This window comes from Lagenorhynchus albirostris, chromosome 10 (genome assembly GCF_949774975.1).
Source record: "Lagenorhynchus albirostris chromosome 10, mLagAlb1.1, whole genome shotgun sequence".
Lineage (NCBI taxonomy): Eukaryota > Metazoa > Chordata > Mammalia > Artiodactyla > Delphinidae > Lagenorhynchus > Lagenorhynchus albirostris.
In genome coordinates, this window is record NC_083104.1 from 83,970,565 (window position 1) to 83,993,077 (window position 22,513).

Sequence of the window (22,513 nt, forward strand, 5' to 3'; positions counted from 1 at the left end):
TGTCTTCACAAAATCTTTGGCCTGAATATCTCATCTTTCCTGCCAGATCATCCACACTTTCAATGAAATGTTATTTTAAATATATTTTATCTCATATTCTTATCTGTTTACAAAGGGAATCAGTCCAGAAAACTTATTTTCCGGGCACTAATGTTTCTCTTTTCACTTAATATATCTAAATAGTAACCCACATTTGTACCTAAAGAGCTTCCTCATCATTTTTTAGAGTTGCATATGAATTTGGTATGAATATATTATAATTTATTTAACTAATTATTGATTTATCTAATTCGTTTAAAATCTTTTACTGTTGTTTCAAACAATTCTTCAAAAATGGATGATATAAAATTCAATTCAGTGAGATTACTGAAAAAATATTTATGCAACTAAATAAAATAGCCTCAAATATATAAAAGCAAAATTAACAGTACGTTAAAAAGATACAAAAATCCTAATAAAATATTAGCAAAACAAATTGAAGAATTTATGAAAACATTTTTAAAAATCATGAACACTAAGTCCAGCTTAACCTAGGAAAGTAGATAACTGTCATTCAACACAAATTAAAGAGAAAAACTGTATGATGATCTCAATAGATATACAAAAAATATCTTTATGAAATTAACATTCATTCCCAATGAACACTATTAGGTAACTAGGAATATGTAATGGACAGAACTCTAAGATGGCCCCTTTGCATTCTTGGGTGGAACCAAAGTGCAAAGGACAAAGCAGAGAGCTCAGAGGACAGAGCCAAGAGCCACAGGGATTATCCCCAGGCCTTGAGAAAGATCCAACATTTGTCTAGCTGAACTTCAAAACTCTTATGGATCAATGACTCCTTTTTACTCTCCATTTTTACCCTTTGGAACTAGAATGTCTGTATCAGTTATTCTGTGCCTGTCCCACCACTGTACAGTGGAAGTTTTGGGGGCATGTAACTTGTGTCCTTAGTTTCACAAGTCCACAGATAGTTACTGCACCGAGGGTGGTTTACTTTTAGAAGCCTCATCCACACCTGTTTTAGATGATTTGGATCATGAGATTTTGGAAATTTGAGCTCATGAGATTTTGATGAGGCTTTGGACTTGAGTTGATGCTATAATGAGATGAGACCTTTAGGAACCTTGGGAATGGGGTATGTTTTGCATAAGGGATGAACATGGATCTTCTGGGACCAGATGGTGAACTGAAGTAGGTAGAAATCTAAGCCTGCCCACAAGATCCTGGTATACATACACCTTCCTCCAGCTTTTGAAGCAAACACTAACCTAGGTGCTACTTGAAGGGATTTTTCAGATCTAATCATGGTCCCTAATCAGCTGATCTTAAAATAGGGAAATTATCCAGGTAGGACAGATCTAATCATGAGAGCTCTTTAACTCTGGGTCTAGAGGTCAGAGAGCAGTTAGAGAGGTTTAAAACATGAGAGGGATTCAATATAAGAGAGATTTACAATAGCCCAGAGATGGAAACAACCTAAGTGCCCATCATCGGATGAATGGATAAAGAAGATGTGGCACATATATACAATGGAATATTACTCAGCCATAAAAAGAAACGAAATTGAGCTATTCGTAATGAGGTGGATAGACCTAGAGTCTGTCATACAGAGTGAAGTAAGTCAGAAAGAGAAAGACAAATACTGTATGCTAACACATATATATGGAATTAAAACAATAATGTCATGAAGAACCTAGGGGTAAGACAGGAATAAAGACACAGACCTACTGGAGAACGGACTTGAGGATATGGGGAGGGGAAGGGTGAGCTGTGACAAAACGAGAGAGAGGCATGGACGTATATACACTAACAAACATAAGGTAGATAGCTAGTGGGAAGCAGCTGCATAGCACAGGGAGATCAGCTCGGTGCTTTGTGACCGCCTGGAGGGGTGGGATAGGGAGGGTGGGAGGGAGGGAGACGCAAGAGGGAAGAGATGTGGGAACATATGTATATGTATAACTGATTCCCTTTGTTATAAAGCAGAAACTAACACACCATTGTAAAGCAATTATACCCCAATAAAGATGTTTAAAAAAAAAAGATGTGCTGTTAGTGTAAAATGCCTATCAGATTTCAAAGACTGAGTAGTAAAATAAAAAAATTTAAAAAAGAGAGATTCTACCCTGCTGGCTTTGGGGATGGAGTGGGCCATGTGAGAAGGAATGTACACAGCCTCTTAAAACTAGCAGCTCTTAGCTGACAGCCAGCAGGAAAATGGCAACTTTTGTACTACAACCATGGAAAACTGAATTCTTCCAATAGCCTGAATGAGCTTGGAAATAGATCCTTCCTTAGAACCCATGTTGGCTGATCCCTTGCTATTGGCCTTTGAGACCAGGAGTGGAATATCCAACCACATCATGCTAAAACTTCTGACCTACAGAACTATGAGCTAATAAATATGTGTTGTTTTAAGCCATCATGTTTGTGAAATTTTTTTGCACAGGAAAGCTAGCTGGATATAACATCAATATTTAAAAGTCAAATTCATTTCTTTATACCAACCACAGACAATTTAAAAATATAACCTTCATCGGGTTGTAACAATGTAGGTTCACTCCTCTTTTCTTTCAGGCTGGCCAACAAATGTCCTTTTGGATCTATGCCAATCTGACATGTCATCGTAGTTTCTCTCTCTACACAAATGTTTTTTGGTGTGTGTGGGGCCATTATTCTGCTTACCACACATCCCATAACAGTTATTTGAGTTATAACAAGTTCAACCCACAATAAAAAATTCTACTTAAGTTATAATTTTATTTCTAGAAATCTAATTGGCACAAACTTTTCTGGAACATATTTATAACTTAGACATTAAACCACATAATTTCCTACAGATATTTTTCTTTCTTCCTTCCTTTCTTCCCTCCTTCTGTCCTTTCTTATTTTGTACTTCCTTAACCCATTTTTTGTACCACCCCCCTCACCGCTGGCAACCACTAATCTGTTCTCTGTATATACGAGCTTGATTTCTTTTTTTTTAAGATTCCACATATAAAAGAGATCATACAGTATTTGTCTTTCTCTGTCTGACCTATTTAACTTAGTGTTAATGTCCTTGAGGTCCATCCATGTTGTCCCAAATGGCAAGATTTCATTCTTTTTAAATAAAAACACTAATTCAAAAAGATACATGTACCCAATGTTTATAGCAGCGTTATTTACAATCACAAAGATATGGAGGCAAACTAAGTGCCCATCAACAGATGAATGGATAAAGAAGATGTAGTATATATGTACAATGGAATATTATTCATCCATTAAAAACTCAAATTCTGCCATTTGTAACAACATGGATGGACCTAAAGGGTATTATGCTTAGTGAAATAAGTCAAAGACAAATATTCTATATTACCACTTATATATAGAATCTAAAGAATAAAACAAATTAATGAATATAACAAAACAGAAACAGACTCACAGATATAGAGAACAAACTGGTGGTTACCCAATGGGAAGAAGGAAGGGGGGAAGGGGCCAGATAGTGTTAGGAGATTAAGAGATACAAACTACCATGTATAAAATAAGCAACAAGGATATATTGTACAGTACAAGGAAGTATAGCCATTGTTTTGTAAAAACTTTAAAAGGAGTATAATTTTAAAATATTGAATTACTGTGATGTATACCTGAAACTAAAATAATATTATAAATCAACTATACTTCAATTAAAAGAATTTTATTCTTTTTTAAGGCTTAATAATCTTCCATCATATAAATAACCACATTTTCTTTATCTATTCATCCATCAGTAGATACTTAGGTTGTTTCCATATCTTGGTTATTGTAAACAATGCTGCAATATACATGGGGGTATAGATACATTTTCAAGTTAGTGTTTTCATTTTCCTTGAATAAGTACCCAGAAATGGAATTGCTGGATCATACAGTAGTTTTTTTCTTCTTTTCTGTAATTTAATTTTAATATTTTTTAATTTAATTTTATTTTTTTAATACAGCAGGTTCTTATTAGTTATCTGTTTTATACATATTAGTGTATAAATGTCAATCCCAATCTCCCAATTCATCCCACCACCACCACCACCCCACCTTCCATGTTCCCTCCTTGTGTCCATACATTTGTTCTCTACATCTTTGTCTCTATTTCTTCCTTGCAAACCAGTCCATCTGTACCATTTTTCTAGATTCCACATATATGTGTTAATATACGATATTTGTTATTCTCTTTCTGACTTCACTCTGTATGACAGTGTCTAGGTCCATCCACGTCTCTATAAATGACCAAATTTCATTCCTTTTTATGACTGAGTAATATTCCATTGTATATATGTAACACATCTTCTTTATCCATCTGTCTGTCAGTGGGCATTTAGGTTGCTTCCATGACCTGACTATTGTAAATAGTGCTGTGGTGAACATTGGGGTGCATGTGTCTTTTTGAATTGTGGTTTTCTCTGGGTATATACCCAGTAGTGGGATTGTTGGGTCATATGGTAATTCTATTTTTAGTTTTTTAAAGAACCTCCATACTGTTCTCCATAGTGTCTGTATCATTTACATTCCCACCGACAGTGCAAGAGGGTTCCCTTTTCTGCACACCCTCTCCAGCATTTATTTTTTGTTTGTAGAGTTTTTGTTAATGGCCATTCTGACTGGTGTGAGGTGATACCTCATTGTAGTTTTGATTTGCATTTCTCCAATAATTAGTGATGTTGAGCAGCTTTTCATGTGCCTCTTGGTCATCGGTATGTCTTCTTTGGAGGAATGTCTATTAAGGTCTTCTGCCCATTTTTTGACTGGGTTTTTTTTTAATATTGAGCTGCATGAGCTGTTTATATATTTTGGAGGTTAATCCTTTGTCTGTTGATTTGTTTGCAAGTATTTTCTCCCATTCTGAGGGTTGTCTTTTTGTCCTGTTTCTAGTTTCCTTTGCTGTACAGTAGCTTTTAGTTTCATTAGGTCCCACTTGTTTATTTTTGTTTTTATTTCCATTACTCTAGGAGGTGGATCAAAAAAGATCTTGCTGTGATTTATGTCAAAGAGTGTTCTTCCCATGTTTTCCTCTAATTTTATAGTGTCCAGTCTTACATTTAGGTCTTTAATCCATTTTGAGTTTATTTTTGTGTACGGTGTTACGGAGTATTCTAATTTCATTCTTTTATATTTGGCTGTCCAGTTTTCCCAGCACCACTTACTGAAGAAACTGTCTTTTCTCCATTGTATATCCTTGCCTCCTTTATCATAGATTAGTTGAACATAGGTGCATGGATTTATCTCTAGGCTTTCTATCCTGTTCCATTAATCTATATTTCTGTTTTTGTGCCAGTACCATATTGTCTCGATTACTGTAGCTTTGTAGTGTAGTCTGAAGTCAGGGAGTCTGATTCCTCCAGCTCCGTTTTTTCCCCGCAGGATTGCTTTGGCTATTCAGGGTCTTTTGTGTCTTCATACAAATTTTAAGATTTTTTGCTCTAGTTCTGTAAAAAAAAAAAAAAAATGCCATTGGTACTTTGATAAGGATTGTGTTGAACCTTTAGATTGCTTTGGGTAGTATAATCATTTTCACAATATTGATTCTTCCAATGCAAGAACATGGTATATCTCTCCATCTGTTTCTGTTATCTGATTTCTTTCATCAGTGTCGTATAGTTTTCAGAGTACAGGTCTTTTACCTCCTTAGGTAGGTTTTTTCCTAGGTATTTTATCCTTTTTGTTGCAGTGGTGAATGGGATTGTTTTTTGTTTTTTCTTTTTTTTTTTTTTTTGCGGTACGTGGGCCTCTCACTGCTGTGGCCTCTCCTGCTGCGGAGCACAGGCTCCGGACGCACAGGCCAGCGGCCATGGCTCACAGGCCCAGCCGCTCCGCAGCACGTGGGACCCTCCCGGACCGGGGCACGAACCCGTGTCCCCCGCATCAGCAGGCAGATTCTCAACCACTGTGCCACCAGGGAAGCCCGGGATTGTTTTCTTAATTTCACTTTCTGATCTTTCTATGTTAGTGTATAGGAATGCAAGAGATTTCTGTGCATTAATTTTGTATCTTGCAAGTTCACCAAATTCATTGATTAGCTCTAGTAGTTTTCTGGTGGCATCTTTAGGATTATCTATGTATAGATATCCTGTCATCTGCAAACAGTGTCAGTTTTACTTCTTTTCCAATTTGTATTCCTTTTATTTATTTTTAATATCTAATTGCCTGGCTAGGACTTCTAAAACTATGTTGAATAAGGGTGGCAACAGTGCACATCCTTGTCTTTTTCCTGATCTTAGAGGAAATGCTTTCAGTTTTTCACCACTGAGAATGATGTTTGCTGTGTGTTTGTCATATATGGACTTTATTATGTTGAGGTAGCTTCCTTCTATGCCCACTTTCTGGTGTAATGTGTTGTTGGATTCTGTTTTCTTGTATTTTGTTGAGGATTTTTGCATCTATATTCATCTCATCAGTGATATTGGCCTGTAATTTTCTTTTTTTGTAGTATCTTTGTCTGGTTTTGGTATCAGGGTGATGGTGGCCTCGTAGAATGAGTTTGGGAGTGTTCCTCCCTTTGCAATTTTTTAGAAGAGTTTGAGAAGGATGGGTGTTACCTCTTCTCTAAATGTTTGATAGAATTCACCTGTGAAGCCATCTGGTACTGGAATTCTGTTTGTTGGAAGATTTTTAATCACAGTTTCAATTTCATTTGTGATTGGTCTGTTCATATTTTCTATTTCTTCCTGGTTCAGTCTTGGAAGGTAATACCTTTCTAAGAATTTGTTCATTTCTTCCAGGTTGTCCATTTTACTGGCATAGAGTTCCTTGTAGTAGTCTCTTAGGATGCTTTGTATTTCTGCGGTGTCTGTTGTAACTTCTCCTTTTTCGTTTCTAATTTTATTGATTTGAGTCCTCTCCCTCTTGATGACTCTGGCTAAAGGTTTGTCAGTTTTGTTTATCTTCTCAAAGAACCAGCTTTTAGTTTTATTGATCTTTGCTATTGTTTCCTTTGTTTCTATTTCATTTATTTCTGCTCTGATCTTTATGATTTCTTTCCTTCTGCTAACTTTGGGTTTTGTTTGTTCTTCTTTCTCTAGTTCCTTTAGGTGGAAGGTTAGATTGTTTATTTGAGATTCTTCTTGTTTCTTGAGGTAGGCTTGTATAGCTGTAAACTTCCCTCTTAGAACTGCTTTTGCCACATCCCATAGGTTTTGGAGCGTCATGTTTTCATTGTCATTTTTCTCTAGGTATTTTTTGATTTCCTCTTTGATTTCTTCAGTGATCTGTTGGTTATTTAGTAACGTATTGTTTAGCCTCCACGTGGTTGTGTTTTTTTCCCTGTAATTGATTTCTAATCTCATAGCGCTGTGGTCAGAAAAGATGCTTGATATGATTTCAGTTTTCTTAAATTTACTGAGGCTTGATTTATGACCCAAGATGTGATCTATCCTGGAGAATGTTCCATGCGCACTTGAGAAGAAAGTGTAATCTGCAGTTTTTGGATGGAATGTCCTATCAATATCAATTAAATCTATCTGGTCTATTGTGTCATTTAAAGCTTCTGTTTCCTTATTTATTTTCATTTTGGATGATCTGTCCATTGGTGTAAGGTGTTAAAGTCCCCCAGTATTATTGTGTTACTGTCAAATTCCTCTTTTAGAGCTGTTAGTATCTGCCTTATGTATTGAGGTCCTCCTATGTTGGGTGCATATATATTTATAATAGTCATATCGTCTGCTTGGACTGATCCCTTGATCACTATGTAGTGTCCTTCCTTTCCTCTTGTAACATTCTTTATTTTATAGTCTATTTTATCTGATATGAGTATTGCTACTCCAGCTTTCTTTTGATTTCCATTTGCATGGAAGATCTTTTTCCATCCCCTCACTTTCAGTCTGTATGTGTCCCTTAGGTCTGAAGTGGGTTTCTTTTAGACAGCTTATATATGGGTCTTCTTTTATGTCCATTCAGCAAGCCTGTGTCTTTTGTTTGGAGCATTTAATCCATTCACCTTTGAGGTAATTATTGATATGTATATCCTATGACCATTTTCTTAATTGTTTTGGGTTTGTTTTTGTAGGTCCTTTTCTTCTCTTGTGTTTCCCACTTAAGTTCTTTTAGCATTTGTTGTAGAGCTGGTTTGGTGGTGCTGAATTCTCTTAGCTTTTGCTTGTCTGTAAAGCTTTTGATTTCTCCATTGAATCTCAATGAGATCCTTGCCGAGTAGAGTAATCTTGGTTGTAGCTTCTTCTTTTCATTACTTTAAGTATACCATGCCACTCCCTTCTGGCTTGTAAATTTTCTGCTGAGTAATCAGCTGTTAACCTTGTGGGAGTTCCCTTGTATGTTATTTGTTGCTTTTCCCTTGCTGCTTTCAATCATTTTTCTTTGCCTTTAATTTTTGCCAATTTGATTACTGTGTGTCTTGACGTGTTTCTCCTTGGCTTTATCTGGTATGGGACTCGCTGTGCTTCCTGGACTTCAGTAGCTATTTCCTTTCCCATGTTAGGGAAGTTTTTGACTATAATCTCTTCAAATATTTTCTCTGGTCCTTTCTCTCTCTCTTCTCCTTCTGGTACCCCTATAATGAGAATGTTGTTGCGTTTATTGTTGTCCCAGTGGTCTCTTAGGCTGTCTTCATTTCTTTTTATTCTTTTTTCTTTATCCTCTTCCACAGCAGTGAATTCCACCATTCTGTCTTCCACGTCATTTATCCGTTCTTCTGCCTCAGTTATTCTGCTATTGATTTCTTCTAGTGTAGTTTTCTTTTCAGTTATTGTATTGTTCATCTCTGTTTGTTTCTTCTTTAATTCTTCCAGGTCTTTGTTAAACATTTCTTGAGTCTTCTCGATCTTTGCTTCCATTCTTTTTCTGAGATTCTGGATCATTTTCACTGTCATTATTCTGAATTCTTTTTCTGGAAGGTTGCCTGTCTCCACTTCATTTAGTTGTGTTTCTGGGGTTTTATTTTGTTCCTTCGTCTGGTACATAGCCCTCTGCCATTTCATCTTCTCTATCTTTCTGTGAATGAGGTTTTTGTTCCACAGGTTGCAGGATTGTTGTTCTTCTTGCTTCTGCTGTCTGCCCTCTGGTAGATGAGGCTATCTAAGAGGCTTGTGTAAGTTTCCTGATGGGAGGGGCTTGTGGTGGTTAGAGCTGGTTGTTGCTCTGGTGGGCAGAGCTCAGTAAAACTTTAATATGCTTGACTGTTGATGTGTGGGGCTGGGTTCTCTCCCTGTTGTTCTCTCCCTGTTGATTGTTTGGCCTGAGGCAACCCAACACTGGAGCCTACCTGGGCTCTTTGGTGGGGCTAATGGCAGACTCTGGCAGGGCTCGCGCCAAGGAGTACTTCCCAGAACTTCTGCTGCCAGTGTCCTTTTCCCATACGGTGAGCCACAGCCACCCCCTGCTTCTGCAGGAAACCCTCCAACACTAGCAGGTAGCTCTGGTTCATTCTTCCCTGGGGTCACTGCTACTTCCCCAGGGTCCTGAGGTGCACACTACTTTGTGTGTGCCCTCCAAGAGTGGAGTCTCTGTTTCCCGCAGTCCTGTCAAAGTCCTGCAGTCAAATCCCACTAGCCTTCAAAGTCTGATTCTCTAGGAATTCCTCCTCCCGTTGCCGGACCCCCAGGTTGGGAAGCCTGATGTGGGGCTCAGAACCTTCACTCCAGTGGGTGGACTTCTGTGGTATAAGTGTTCTGCAGTGTGTGAGTCACCCACCCGGCAGTTATTGGATTTGATTTTACTGTGATTGCGCCCCCCCTACCATCTCATTGTGGCTTCTCCTTTGTCTTTGGATGTGGGGTTTTTTTTTTTTTTTTTGGTGAGTTCCAGTGTCTTGCTATCGATGACTGTCCAGCAACTAGTTGTGATTCTGGTGTTCTCACAAGAGTGAGTGAGAGCATGTCCTTCTACTCCGCCATTTTGTTTCCTCTCCCAATGCCAGTTGTGGTTGTGGTTGTTGTTGCTGTTGGATAATCTTAGATGTGTTTTGAAAAATGTATAAACTTACAAACAAGACTCACAGAACACTACATTAAAGTCCCTTCATGTCCTTTTGTCCTCCTCACCAAGAGGTAATTGTTATTGTAATATCTAGACACATAAATTAATTTTGCCCACTTTTGAAATTCATAGAAATAGTATGCATAAAAATAATATGCACTCTTTGGTGTCTAACTTCTTCAGCTGACCATATTTTTGTTGAGATTCATCCAGATTGTTGAGTGTATCAGTGTTTCCTTACTTTGTATTTCTGAGTAATATCCACTGTATTAATTCACTATGGTATGTTCATCCATTCCAAATATCCAGCTATTTTGAATAAAGCTGCTATAAACATTTCAGTACAAGCCTTTTGTAGACACATATTTTTATTTCTTTTGAGAAAGTGCCATTCGTTAAAAAGACTGTACTTGCCTCCATTGATTTGCATTAGTGTATTTATTCAAAAGCATATGATTATTTATACTCCCCTCTTTCTGGACTCCCTACTTTCTCCTATTGATGAATTTGTTTGGCCTTTCACCAACACTACACTGATTACTCTAGCTTGAAACTACTTCAAATCCATTACATTTTTTTAAGTGCTGTTTTTCTCTGCAATGTGCACATATGATTTTCTCAACCAGACTAATCATATAAGTTTTGAGAATAAAGCAGTTTACTTGAGGGAAGGTCTTTTTTGTTGTTCAGGGGACTTACTTCCAAGAGTAACTCAGGGTATTTGTAAATGGTCCCTTTAAAATAGACATGAGCCAAAGTCCTTCAAGGACTGGCTCAATTTTCTGGGATGTTCTATTAGGGATTATATTTTAGGGGGTATGAAATTATAAGATCAGTCCCACATCTTCTTATTGTGTCATGAATTCTCAAAAGCCAGTTAGTACAATAAAATTTTTAATTAATATATAGGGGTCCAAATTTCTAAGTGGCACTTCCTAAAGTTAAATTATGTTTTTACCTCAGATGTGTTAATGATGGATACTTTCTGTTCTACATTCCAGTTCCAAATTTTTGTTCCATTCGTTATGGAATTGCTCTCTTACTGCTCCTCTGTAATGTTATAGTAATGTCACAGCGCGTGTGTATGAGCCTCACAATGATAGCCATGGTGAACAGCACAGAGCCACATGGTTTGTCCAACACCTCCACAAAGGAGCCACAGGATAACATAAAGGTATATCAAAAATATTATAGACAGTCATAAGTTTAAAATCCTATCTTGCTAACTAATTTGTGGAGAGGTTGAATGTTATCATAATTGATATGACAGTAACTATTAAAGAAAGAAGTGCAAGTCTTGATCTGTCTTGCCAGTAGTAACCTAAATAAATATGTCCCACAACTAAAATATGTCTCAGTATTTGTAAAGGGCAAGAGAAGTTTGGACAAGAGAGAAAAGGAAAGCATCTTAAATGAGAAGTAGAAGTCAAGACACTTTTTCTTTCTTATTTACATTTTTAACATACAGTACATTTACATGTTTCATTAATTTCATCTATGTAAGGTAATGAGTTGATACCTTTCAGAAGATGTAGTACAGAAAAAAATGAAAATAGGTGGGAAAAATATTTTCCACTATACTCTTCCTATGTCCCTTTATGAATACACAGGCAAATAAGAAAATATTTTCTTATTATCACCCCTATTTACATTAAAAATAACACTATATGAAGTGTACTGCACCCTGATTTTTTTTAACATAAGCATCAGAACCAGGCTCAGATTTGACACATATGTAGGAATTCCTAGACAGGGAATTTAAAATAACTATAATTAATATGTCAAGCGCGCTAATGGGAAAAAAATGACAACATACAATACCACATAGGTAGTGTTAGCAGAGAGATGGATATTATTAGAAAGCATAAAAATGAAATAGTAGAAATCATGGCAACTGTAACAGGTACAAAGAATGCCTTGATGGGCTTATAAGTAATCTCAACACAGCTGAGGAAAGGATCAATGAACTTGAATATAGGTCAATAGGAACTTCCCAATCTGAAATGAAAGAGAATTTAATAAATAAATAAACAAACAACATCTCAGAACTGTGGACAATACCAAAAGTTGTAACATATGCATGACTAGAACACCAGGAAGAGTAGGAAAAAATGAGAAGAAGAAATATTTGAAAAATTAATGGCTGAGAACTTTTTGAAATTAATGGCAGACACCAAGCCACAAATCCAAGAAGCTCAGAGAACACCAAACAGGATAAATATTAAAAAGAAAAATAATCATCAGCAACAAGAACAACCACCCAGACATACATATTTAAATTGCAGAAAACTAAGACAAAGAGAACTTCTTGAATGAAGCTAGAGGCAAGAATCACCTACAGAGGAACAGGATAAGAATTACGGAAGACTTCTTATCAGACACCACTCAAACATGAAGAGAGAAATGAACTCTTTAAAGTATTGAAAGAAAAAAAAAAGACACCTGCCAAACTAGAATTCTATATCCAATGAAATTACCTCAAAAGTCAAAGAGAATAAAGACATTTTCAAGCAAAGAAAAACTGAGGGAGCTATATTAATTTCAGACAGAGCAGAATTTATATCAAGGAAGATTATCAGAGACAAAGAGGGCACTGTCTGATGATAAAGGGGTCAATTCTCCAAGGAGACATAATAATCCTAACCATGTATGTCTCTAACAGCAATCCTAAACATGTATGTCTCTAACAAAGCAGCAAAATACAGAAGGCTAAAACTGCTAGAACTAAAAGGAGAAAAGACAAATATAAAATTGGTAACTGTTTTCTATTTGTTACATCTGTTCTTTGTTACGTTTCTTTTTTCCACTCCTTTTTTTTTGCCTTATCTTGGTATAATTGAGCATTTTATATGATTCAATTTTTTTTTTTTTTTTTGGTTGTTGTTATACGCAGACCTCTCACTGTTGTGGCCTCTCCCATTGTGGAGCACAGGCTCTGGTCACACAGGCTCAGCAGCCATGGCTCACGGGCCCAGCCACTCTGCAGCATGTGGGATCTTCCCGGACCAGGGTACGAACCCATGTCCCCTGCATCAGCGGGCGGACTCTCAACCACTGTGCCACCAGGGATGCCCTATATGATTCAATTTTATTTCTTCTCTTGATGTATCATTTATACTTAAAAAAAACTGTTTTAATAGTTTCCCTAGGGTTTACAATATACATTTTTAAATAATAGAAATCCACCATCAAATAACACTTTACTGCTTCATGTGTAGTGCAGGCACTTTGTAACAGAGTATTCTTAATTCTTCTCTCCCATCTTTTGTGACACTGCTGCTATTCATTTCCCTTATCCATATGCTATAAATACCCAATACAGAATTACATTATTGCTTTAAACAAGTAGGTATCTTTTGCATCAATTCAAAATAAAATAAATTACACCTTCATTTATTCTTTCTTCATGCTCTTCTTTTTTAAATGTAGATACAAGTTTCTGAACTATATAATTTTCCTTCTGCATAAAGAACTTCTGGTGGTTTTACCGAAACTTCTTCTGGCTTTATATCTAATAAATCTTTGCATAGCCCAAAGTAAAAATATCTGTTATGTTTTCTTCTAGAAGTTTTATAATTTCAGGTTTTACATTTAAATATTCATTTTTTCAATTTTTGTATATGTTGTGTTGAAGATCCTTTTTTACATATGTGTATACAACTGTTCTAGCATCATTTGTTGAAAAGAATTCTTTCTCCACTGAATTGTCTTTTAAGTTTGGCAAAAAATCAATAGTTACAGGAATAACGCTACCTACCTGATTTTAAGACTTTGTTATAAAGCTACAGTTATCAAGACAGTGTGTTATTAGCATAAAGACAGAAAAGTAATCATTGAAATAGAACAGAGTGTCCAGAAATAGACTCACACACATATGAACTACTGATTTTTTTCATGATTCACAAAAGAAGAAACAAAAAAATTGGACTTCACCAAAATTCAAAAAAACACTGTTAAAAGACTGAAAAGACAAACCAGAGACAGTGGTAAATTTTTGAAAATCATATCTAGTAAAGGAAGTTTATCAAAACTCAATAATAAATGAAACCAACAACGCAGCACAAAAATGGGGAAAAGATGTGAATAGACACTTCATCAAAGATGATACATGGGCCTTCCCTGGGGGCGCAGTGGTTGAGATTCTGCCTGCCGATGCAGGGGACACGGGTTCATGCCCTGGTCCGGGAAGATCCCACATGCCGTGGAACAGCTAGACCCGTGAGTCATGGCCACTGAGCCTGTGCATCCAGAGCCTGTGCTCCTCAACAGGAGAGGCCACAACAGTGAAAGGCCCGATATGACTACACACCAATTCAAATGGCCAAAATTATAAAGATTGGACATAAGTGTTGTAAGAATGTGGAGGAACTGGAAGTCTTCTACACTGCTGGTGATAATTCACAATGGTACAACCAGTTTAGTTAAGCATATAGCTACCGTATGATCCAGCCATTCCACTGCTACTAAAGAGAAATGAAAGCATGTGTCCATATAGAGATGTATATATAGATTCTCATTGTAGCTTCATTTGTAATAGCAAAAAATTGGAAACAACCAACATGTTCATCAGTAGGTGAATGAATGCACAAACTATGTCCCGTCCATAAAATGGAGTACTGCTTAGTACTAAAAAGGGATGGGGGGCTTCCCTGGTGGCACAGTGGTTGAGAGTCCGCCTGCCGATGGAGGGGACGCGGGTTTGTGCCCCGGTCCGGGAGGATCCCACATGCCACGGAGCGGCTGGGCCCGTGAGCCATGGCCACTGAGCCTGCATGTCCAGAGCCTGTGCTCTGCAATGGGAGAGGCCACAACAGTGAGAGGTACGCGTACCACAAAAAAAAAAAAAAGGGATGAACTATTGATACACAGGCCAACATGGATGCCACTCTTATTATGCTGAGTCAACTAAGCTAGATAAAAAGAAATAGTACATACTGTATGACTCCATTTATATATAAAACTTCTAGGAAATGATGACAAAGCAGATCATTGGCAGTGGAGGAGCAGAAGGGAGGAATTACAAGGAGTAAGAAAACTTTTGGAGGTGAATAATATGTTCATCATCTTGATTCTGATGATGGTTTCATGAGTGTACACATTTAAAAATTTAGCAAGTTGTACACTTTATGACAAAGATTAAATATACAATTTATTCTGTCAATTGTACCTCAAAAAATCTGTCAAAACCTATTCAAAATTTTTTTCTTTAATTCTTAAATATTTGTAGTATTCCATTGCCTTGGTTTAAATATCGAGAATCCCATACTCTAGAGAGATGACTACTCACAAAGGCTGTACTTCATTTCCTTCACTGTAGCAAAAGAAGAGGCAAGAGAGGTGGCTACTCACAAAGGCTGTATTTTATTTCCTTTGCTGTAGCAAAAGAAGAGGCAGCTCAGGCTGTGGAGCTTGAAACATTTCTTTGGCACATTCACCCCCACCCCCACCCACCGTGGAACCTGCTGCTATAATCCAGGACATTTGATCTTCAAATATGAGTCACAGGAAAGGATTTCAGTTTGCTACTCTACAAAGGTACTAGATGAAGAAACAGAGCACATAATTATTCTCAAGTATGAAACTCACCAGGATATCATTTTCCCAAAGCAGATCTAAAATGTAACCTGAAATTACAAATGAACCTAAAAACTAGGAAAGCAACTCTAGCTATGGAAGGAACACTACAGTGCAGCACATCCAGGAGCTCAAAGCAGAGATAGCCAGGTGGTAGCAGTCTATGTTCAGACAGAAGATGAATGGGGAAGAAAAAAGGAAATTAACAGAACTCAGAAAAGGATTATGATAAAATGAGACAGAACATTTTAGGAAAGAAGACAAAATAACAAGGAAAACAGCGAATAGGAACCACAGAGACCGCAGTAAGGGACACTGAGTATAGAAAGGAAAAGGAAGGAAGATGAGAAAAAGTGTGACGCATAAATGAGGAGTATTCTCTATCAGTCTTCCCTCTGCCACAACAGCCAAGGAATATGTATAATTATTCTATTTAAAATTTACTAATCCAATAGAAATTCTGCCATAACTTTAAATTTTTTATTATTAATGAATGTGCACATTTTTATATTTCTGTGATCTATACTTATTGATCATTTCCATTTTTCTCTCATAAATTATCTATTGATACCCTTAGTCCATTTTACAAGTAGATATTATCTACTTGCTCATTTATATGACTCATACAGATGTATATATATTTATTCCTAAGATTTATATAGGATAATTTAAACATTTATATATGTAGCACTTTGTTTAATGACAACTAGTTAATGCAACTTAGGTTTTATCCTTCTGGTGTGGGGAGTTTATGAGTTCAGCAGTTTTAATTCAACTATGGTGGGATTTTTTCTTTTTTTTTACATCCTGCTGTGAAGAGTGATGGCTTTATGCCATTAGAAAAACAACCCAATATTCTGAATAATCTGCACAGGGAGAGTTGAACAAATGTGTGCTGGCACCTGATGTGGGTAAGAGTGAATATTGATTTCTTTGGCGAAATTCCTGTGATTTAGAAAAAAATGGCAGAGCATCTTGTTCCATCCTCTGAGTAGCTTCCAACCAATGGAAGAGATCTGGAGCTTCCATGCTCCCTTGGCTACTCTACGGATGCCTCTCACTATTCAATATTCTCAGAGTTGTACTCCTACCAGATCTCTCATGAAAGTCCTTTCTATCAGGAAGAGACATCACTATACAGAGGCCACAGCTACAGGATGACAGAGATTTGAGAAAGGGAGGGGAAAAAAAAGGGATGAAGGGTGAAAGTAACAGTGATGAGAGAACAAACACATGGACTCCTACCTATTTCACTATTTCAGTCAGCCAAAAATTTCATTAAGAACATTCATTCTTTATTTAACAGAACTCTTCATTTCTTAATATAAAAACTAATTATGCAAGTGCAGAGAAAGTTCAGAGAAGCAGACTATCATACACATAACCAAAGAGGCTTTATCTTGTCATCACCTACTAAAATTAAGGCTTCTCCCTGTTCAGTGGATCCAAGAATAGCACAGCCTCCTCATAGCCCCAGGTATAAGTTCAATGTTCAGAATTTCTTATATCAACTTCAATAATGCAACAAATTTATGCAAGACCACCTAGCCTAAGAATTGACAGGAAACCACTCCCAAGACAGACAACAAAACATGCCACATCAGAGCCAAGCAAAAGAAGAGAAATGGTCTTTTTCCTTCACTATCCCATTCAATTATTTCCATAGTTCAGCCTGAGAACTCCTCTTCATGATTTGATATTCTCTCAATTGCTGCTTTTCTCTCTGGGATCATGTGTGTGGAGGGAAAATGTTGTTTTGTGAATGAGGTTAACTGAATAGAGAAATTAGAGGGTGAGAAGGGGCAGGAGGAAATTAATGATTGCAGTAAATGTAGTATTACATGGCACTCTACAGAAGAGTTTACATGTTTTTTACAAACATTCAAGAAACAAGTATTAGAGATGTTGAAGATGGAGAGGTAGAAAAGTCTGGACTCACCTCTTCATACAGACACACCAAATATACAGCTACATATGGAACAACTTCGTCTGGAAAAAAAATTGAAAGCTGGGTAACTCCTACACATCGGGCGAACAAGAAAAAGCCCACAACCAAGAGGAAATGCTGAGACACAATCTCACTGTAAACCCCACCCCTGGCAAGGCGACCCAGCAAGGCAACCCTGAGGAGTGAAGAGTTTGAACCCCACAATGGGCATGCCAACTTTTAAGACCTGTGCCTGAGAGATACGCCACCCACATATCTAGCTCTGAAAGCCAACAGGGCTCATATACACAGGTCCCACAGGGTATAGTGAACTGAGAAATGGTTCTTAAAGGGCTTGCACATGAACTCACCTACCCCAGAGCACAGAACAGAGGCAACCATTTGAAAAGCACCAAGATGTTCTATGAAAGAGGCTTATTTGCTTACCATAAACTGTTGGCCTGAGGGGCGGGCATCTAATTTAACACACATCTAGGGCCTGCTGGAGTTCTCTTTGGGGATGGAGACCAGCAGAGGCCATCCTTGTGTTCTCTCTTTGCTGTGCTCTGGAGAGCCAGTATCTCCCAAAAGGGAGCTTTTACATTCATCTGGCCTCTTGTTCTGGCACCCGATATTTTTTTCTTTTTAACAGCTGACGCCTTGATCATCTGGCTCTGGTGGCCATCAGGGTTTGACAAAATTAATATCCAAAATTCTAAACAAGTGAGTGTAGAGGGAATGTACCTCAACATAATAAAGACCATGTATAACAAGACCACAGATAACATCATACTCAATGGTGAAAATCTGAAAGCTTTTCCTCTAATATCAGGAATAAAACAGTGATTCCCACTCCCACCACTTTTATTCAACATAGTATTGGAAGTCCTCACCAGAGCAATTAGGCAAGGAAAAAAAAAAAGCATCCAAATTGAAAAGGAAGAAGTAAAATTGTCACTATTTGCAGATGACATGATATTATATATAGAAAATCCTGAAGACTCCACTAAGGAAACTGTTAGAATAAAAATGAATTCAGTAAAGTTGTAAGATACGAAATCAATATACAAAAATCTGTTGCATTTCTATACACTATTAACAAACTAGCAGAAACAAAATTAAGAAAACAATTCTAATTGCATCAAAAAGACTAAAATATACAGGAATAAATTTAACCAAGAAGGTTAAACACCTATGCACTGAAAACTGTATGACGCTGATGAAAGAAACTGAAGAAGACACAAGTAAATGGAAAGATATTTTGTGCTCATGGATTGAAAGAATTCATATTGTTAAAATGTCTACAGATTAGATGTAATCATCAAAATTCCAATTGCCTTTTTCACAGAAATAGAACAAACAGTACTACAATTTGTATGCAACTGCAAAAGGCCCAGAATAGCCAAAGAAATAATGAGAAAGAAAAACAAAGCTAGAGGCATCAAGCTTCCTGATTTCAAACTACATCCCAAAGCTATAGTAATCAAAAAAGTATGGTATTTGCATAAACTCAGACACGTCAATCAGAGAAGCAGTGTAGATAGCCCAGAAATAAACCCATACGTATTTGGGCAATTAATCTATGACAAAGGAGGCAAGAATATAAAATGATGAAAAGACAATCTCTTCAATATATAGTGTTGGGGAAACTGAGCCACTATCTTATAATGCACACAAAAATTAACTCAAAATGAATCCAACATTGGAACATTAAGACCTAAAAACATAAAACTAGAAGAAAACATAGGTGAAAAGCTCACTGACATTAGTCTTGGCTATGATTTTTTGGATTTTACATCAAAATCAATGGCAACAAAAGCAAAAATACACAAGTGAGACTACATCAAACTAAAAAGCTTCTGCACGGCAAAGGAAACCGTCAACAAAATGAAAAGGCAACCTACTGAATAAGAGAAAATATTTGCAAATCAGATCTGATAAGAGATTGGTATCCAAAATATATGAAGAACTCATACAACTCTATTGCAAAAAAAAAAAAAATCAAAAAATGGGCAGAGGGGTTTCCCTGGTGGCGCAGTGGTTGAGAGTCCGCCTGCCGATGCAGGGGACATGGGTTCGTGCCCTGGTCCGGGAAGATCCCACACGCCGTGGAGCAGCTAGGCCCGTGAGCCATGGCCACTGAGCCTGTGCGTCTGGAGCCTGTGCTCTGCAATGGGAGAGGCCACAACAGTGAGAGGCCCGCGTACCAAAAAAAAAAAAAAAAAAATGGGCAGAGGATCTGAATAGACATTTTTCCAGAAAAGACAGACAAATTGTCAACAGGCACATGAGAGGGTGCCCAACATCATCAGGGAAATGCAAATCAAACCCACAAGGTATCACCTCATACCTGTCAACATGGCTATTATCAAAAAGACAAGAAATATCAAGTGTTGACTAAGATGTGGAGAGAAGGGAACCCTAGTGCACTGATGGTATAATGTAAATTAGTGCAGTCACTATGGAAAACAGTATGAAGGTTCTTCAAAAACTTAAAAATTAAATTACCATATCCAGCAATTCTAGTTCTGGGTATTTATCCTAAGAAAATAAAAACACTAACTTGAAAAAATATCTACACCCCCATGTTCATTGCAGCATTATTTACAACAGCCTAAGGATCCATCCAAGGATGAATGGATAATGCAAATGCACTGTATATATACAATGGAATATTATTCAGTCATAAAAAGTAAGAAATCTTGCCATTTGCGACAACATGAATGGACCTTGAGTGTATTATGCTAAGTGAAATAAATCAGACAAAGAAAGACAAATACTATACGATCTTGTTTATATGTGGAATCTAAACAAACAAATGAATCTGAGCTCCTGGTTACAGAGAACAGGCTGGTGGTTGCCAGTAGCAGGGGGTCGGGGGTGGGTGGTGTTGGGCAAAATGGGTAAAGAGAGTTAAAAAGTGCAAACTTCCAGCTATAAAATAAGTTATGGGGGGACCTCCCTGGTGGTCCAGTGGTTAAGACTCTGCCTTCCAGTGAGAGGGTGTGGTTTCAATCCCTGGTTGGGGAGCTAAGATTCCATGAGGCTGGCAGCCAAAAACCCAAAACAGAAGCAGTGTTGTAACAAATTCAATAAAATATTTTTTAAAATGGTCCACATCAAAATAAATCTTTAAAAAAATTGTTTTGGGGGTGTAGCATATAGCATGGTGACTATAGTTAATGATACTGTATTGTATAGTTGAAAGTTGCTAAGAGAGTAGATCTTAAAAGTTTTCATCACAACTATATATATAGTGATGGATGTTAACTAGACTTATGATCATTTCTCAGTATATACAAATATCGAATCATTATGTTGTACACCTGAAACTAATATAATCTGCCAATTATATCTAAAATTTTTTTAAAAAGCAAGTATTAAACGTCTATGCTGTGACAGGTATGGGTGGTACAAATGATGCCCTTGACTGCAAAGACTTTTCGTTATAGTTGAGGGTACCAATGATAAAATGTAATTACACACAGATAATGATGTTATTAGGAATAAAGAAGTCCCATAATAGAGGATGTTAGGCAGAGGACAGCTATTTTACGTGGGGTACGCTGGAAGACCAGTTTTCCCATATTCCTGAACATCATAGAAAATCATCTGCAGAGTGGCTAGATGTGTCTCCTTTTTCCTTTCAGAACCCTGTGTATAACTGGAGCACTGAAATCCAGGGGATCATGTTAAGTTCCATCTTCTACGGTATTCTCATCAGCCAAATTCCTGCTGGATACTTATCTGGAATATACTCCTTAAAGAAAATGGTTGGTTCCGCATTGTTCCTCAGCTCTCTGTTTACTGTGCTCATCCCACTGGCAGCTGAATTTGGAGAAGCTTTGGTCATCATATGCCGAGTAATCCAGGGACTATTCCAGGTATTAAGATGATACAAAAACTGAACCAAGAGCTTAAATTCACAGAAAGTGTCAGAGATCAAATGTTCTAATCATTCTTCTTTCAGGGGATAGCATTAACAACTCAGCAAGTAGTATGGATCAAGTGGGCTCCTCCCTTGGAACAAGTCCGACTTACCTCTCTGAGTTTATCAGGTAATGACTAGGGGCCTAGAATGTTTCATCTCATTGTCATCTCATTGTAGCATGTGCTGCCCTAGAGCCATAAGAAACATGTATGTTTTGAACTGTCAAGGGCTTTGGAAACCATCCTCACTTTAAAGATATGGAAATTGTCTGGGCTGGAGAAGAGGCTTCCTATCTCAAACAACAGAGAAAAGAGAGAAAAGCAAATATTTTATTATTTTCTTCTGTTCGGTGTTATACGTTATACAAACATTTCACTATAAATTGTTCACTGCTACCATGAGACTACATTATTTCTACTTCCAGATGCCTGCATTCATTGGGGGTGTTCTTTGTGCCTTCTGATTAGGACTTCTGCTAGGACCCTGTGTTGTCCTACTTATAACAGGATTCATCTGTGACTCCCTGGGATGGCCTATGGTCTTTTATATTTTTGGTGAGTCTCTTTCTATAAAAATCCCAGCCATTATTCAGAATTTTTAAAACTTAAAACTAAAAATGGAATACAGTAGTTTATATGAAGTTAGCAATATTAAAACTCATAAATCCCATTGAAGGAAAAAGAGCAGTCAACATTCATGAATTTCTTATTATAAGCAAGACATCATGCTCAGAACTCTACGTGCATTACTGTATATAATTTCACAATTCTACAACATCGATGCTACAGATATATATCCCTTACATGAAACTCTTGGGGAAAGGGATGATCAGAATAGATCAAAGATAATAGGAGTATACTATTTATACTTAACATCCCAAGCAAAATTTAGAGCATCATCTCATAATCAAACACATTAATTTCTGAAGTGAAACATGAAATTCTCATAAATTGGAATAAATGAAAAACTATAAAGGATTGAGGTTTCTAAATAAGTTAGAAAATCACTTTTGGCTTTCAAATCTTGGTTTCAGATTTGTGGATAAGGGACTGTGGATGGGTGCTATTGTGCACGTTTGATACGTAAGGAAAATTACAGAGACTTAATTCAAAAGGATCTATTACAAAGTGATTCTT

At 37.1% G+C, this 22,513-nt stretch overlaps 1 protein-coding gene across 1 annotated transcript in view; it reads left to right on the forward strand.

Annotated features, from left to right (window-relative positions):
* Positions 1–22,513, forward strand: part of SLC17A1 (solute carrier family 17 member 1) — a 60,808-nt gene that overhangs the window by 14,060 nt on the left and 24,235 nt on the right. Inside the window, exons 2-5 of the mRNA XM_060163945.1 lie at positions 10,947–11,119; positions 21,097–21,330; positions 21,417–21,504; positions 21,845–21,931. Of these exons, the coding sequence (XP_060019928.1) occupies positions 10,947–11,119; positions 21,097–21,330; positions 21,417–21,504; positions 21,845–21,931 (582 nt within the window). The remainder of the gene's footprint in view (positions 1–10,946; positions 11,120–21,096; positions 21,331–21,416; positions 21,505–21,844; positions 21,932–22,513) is intronic.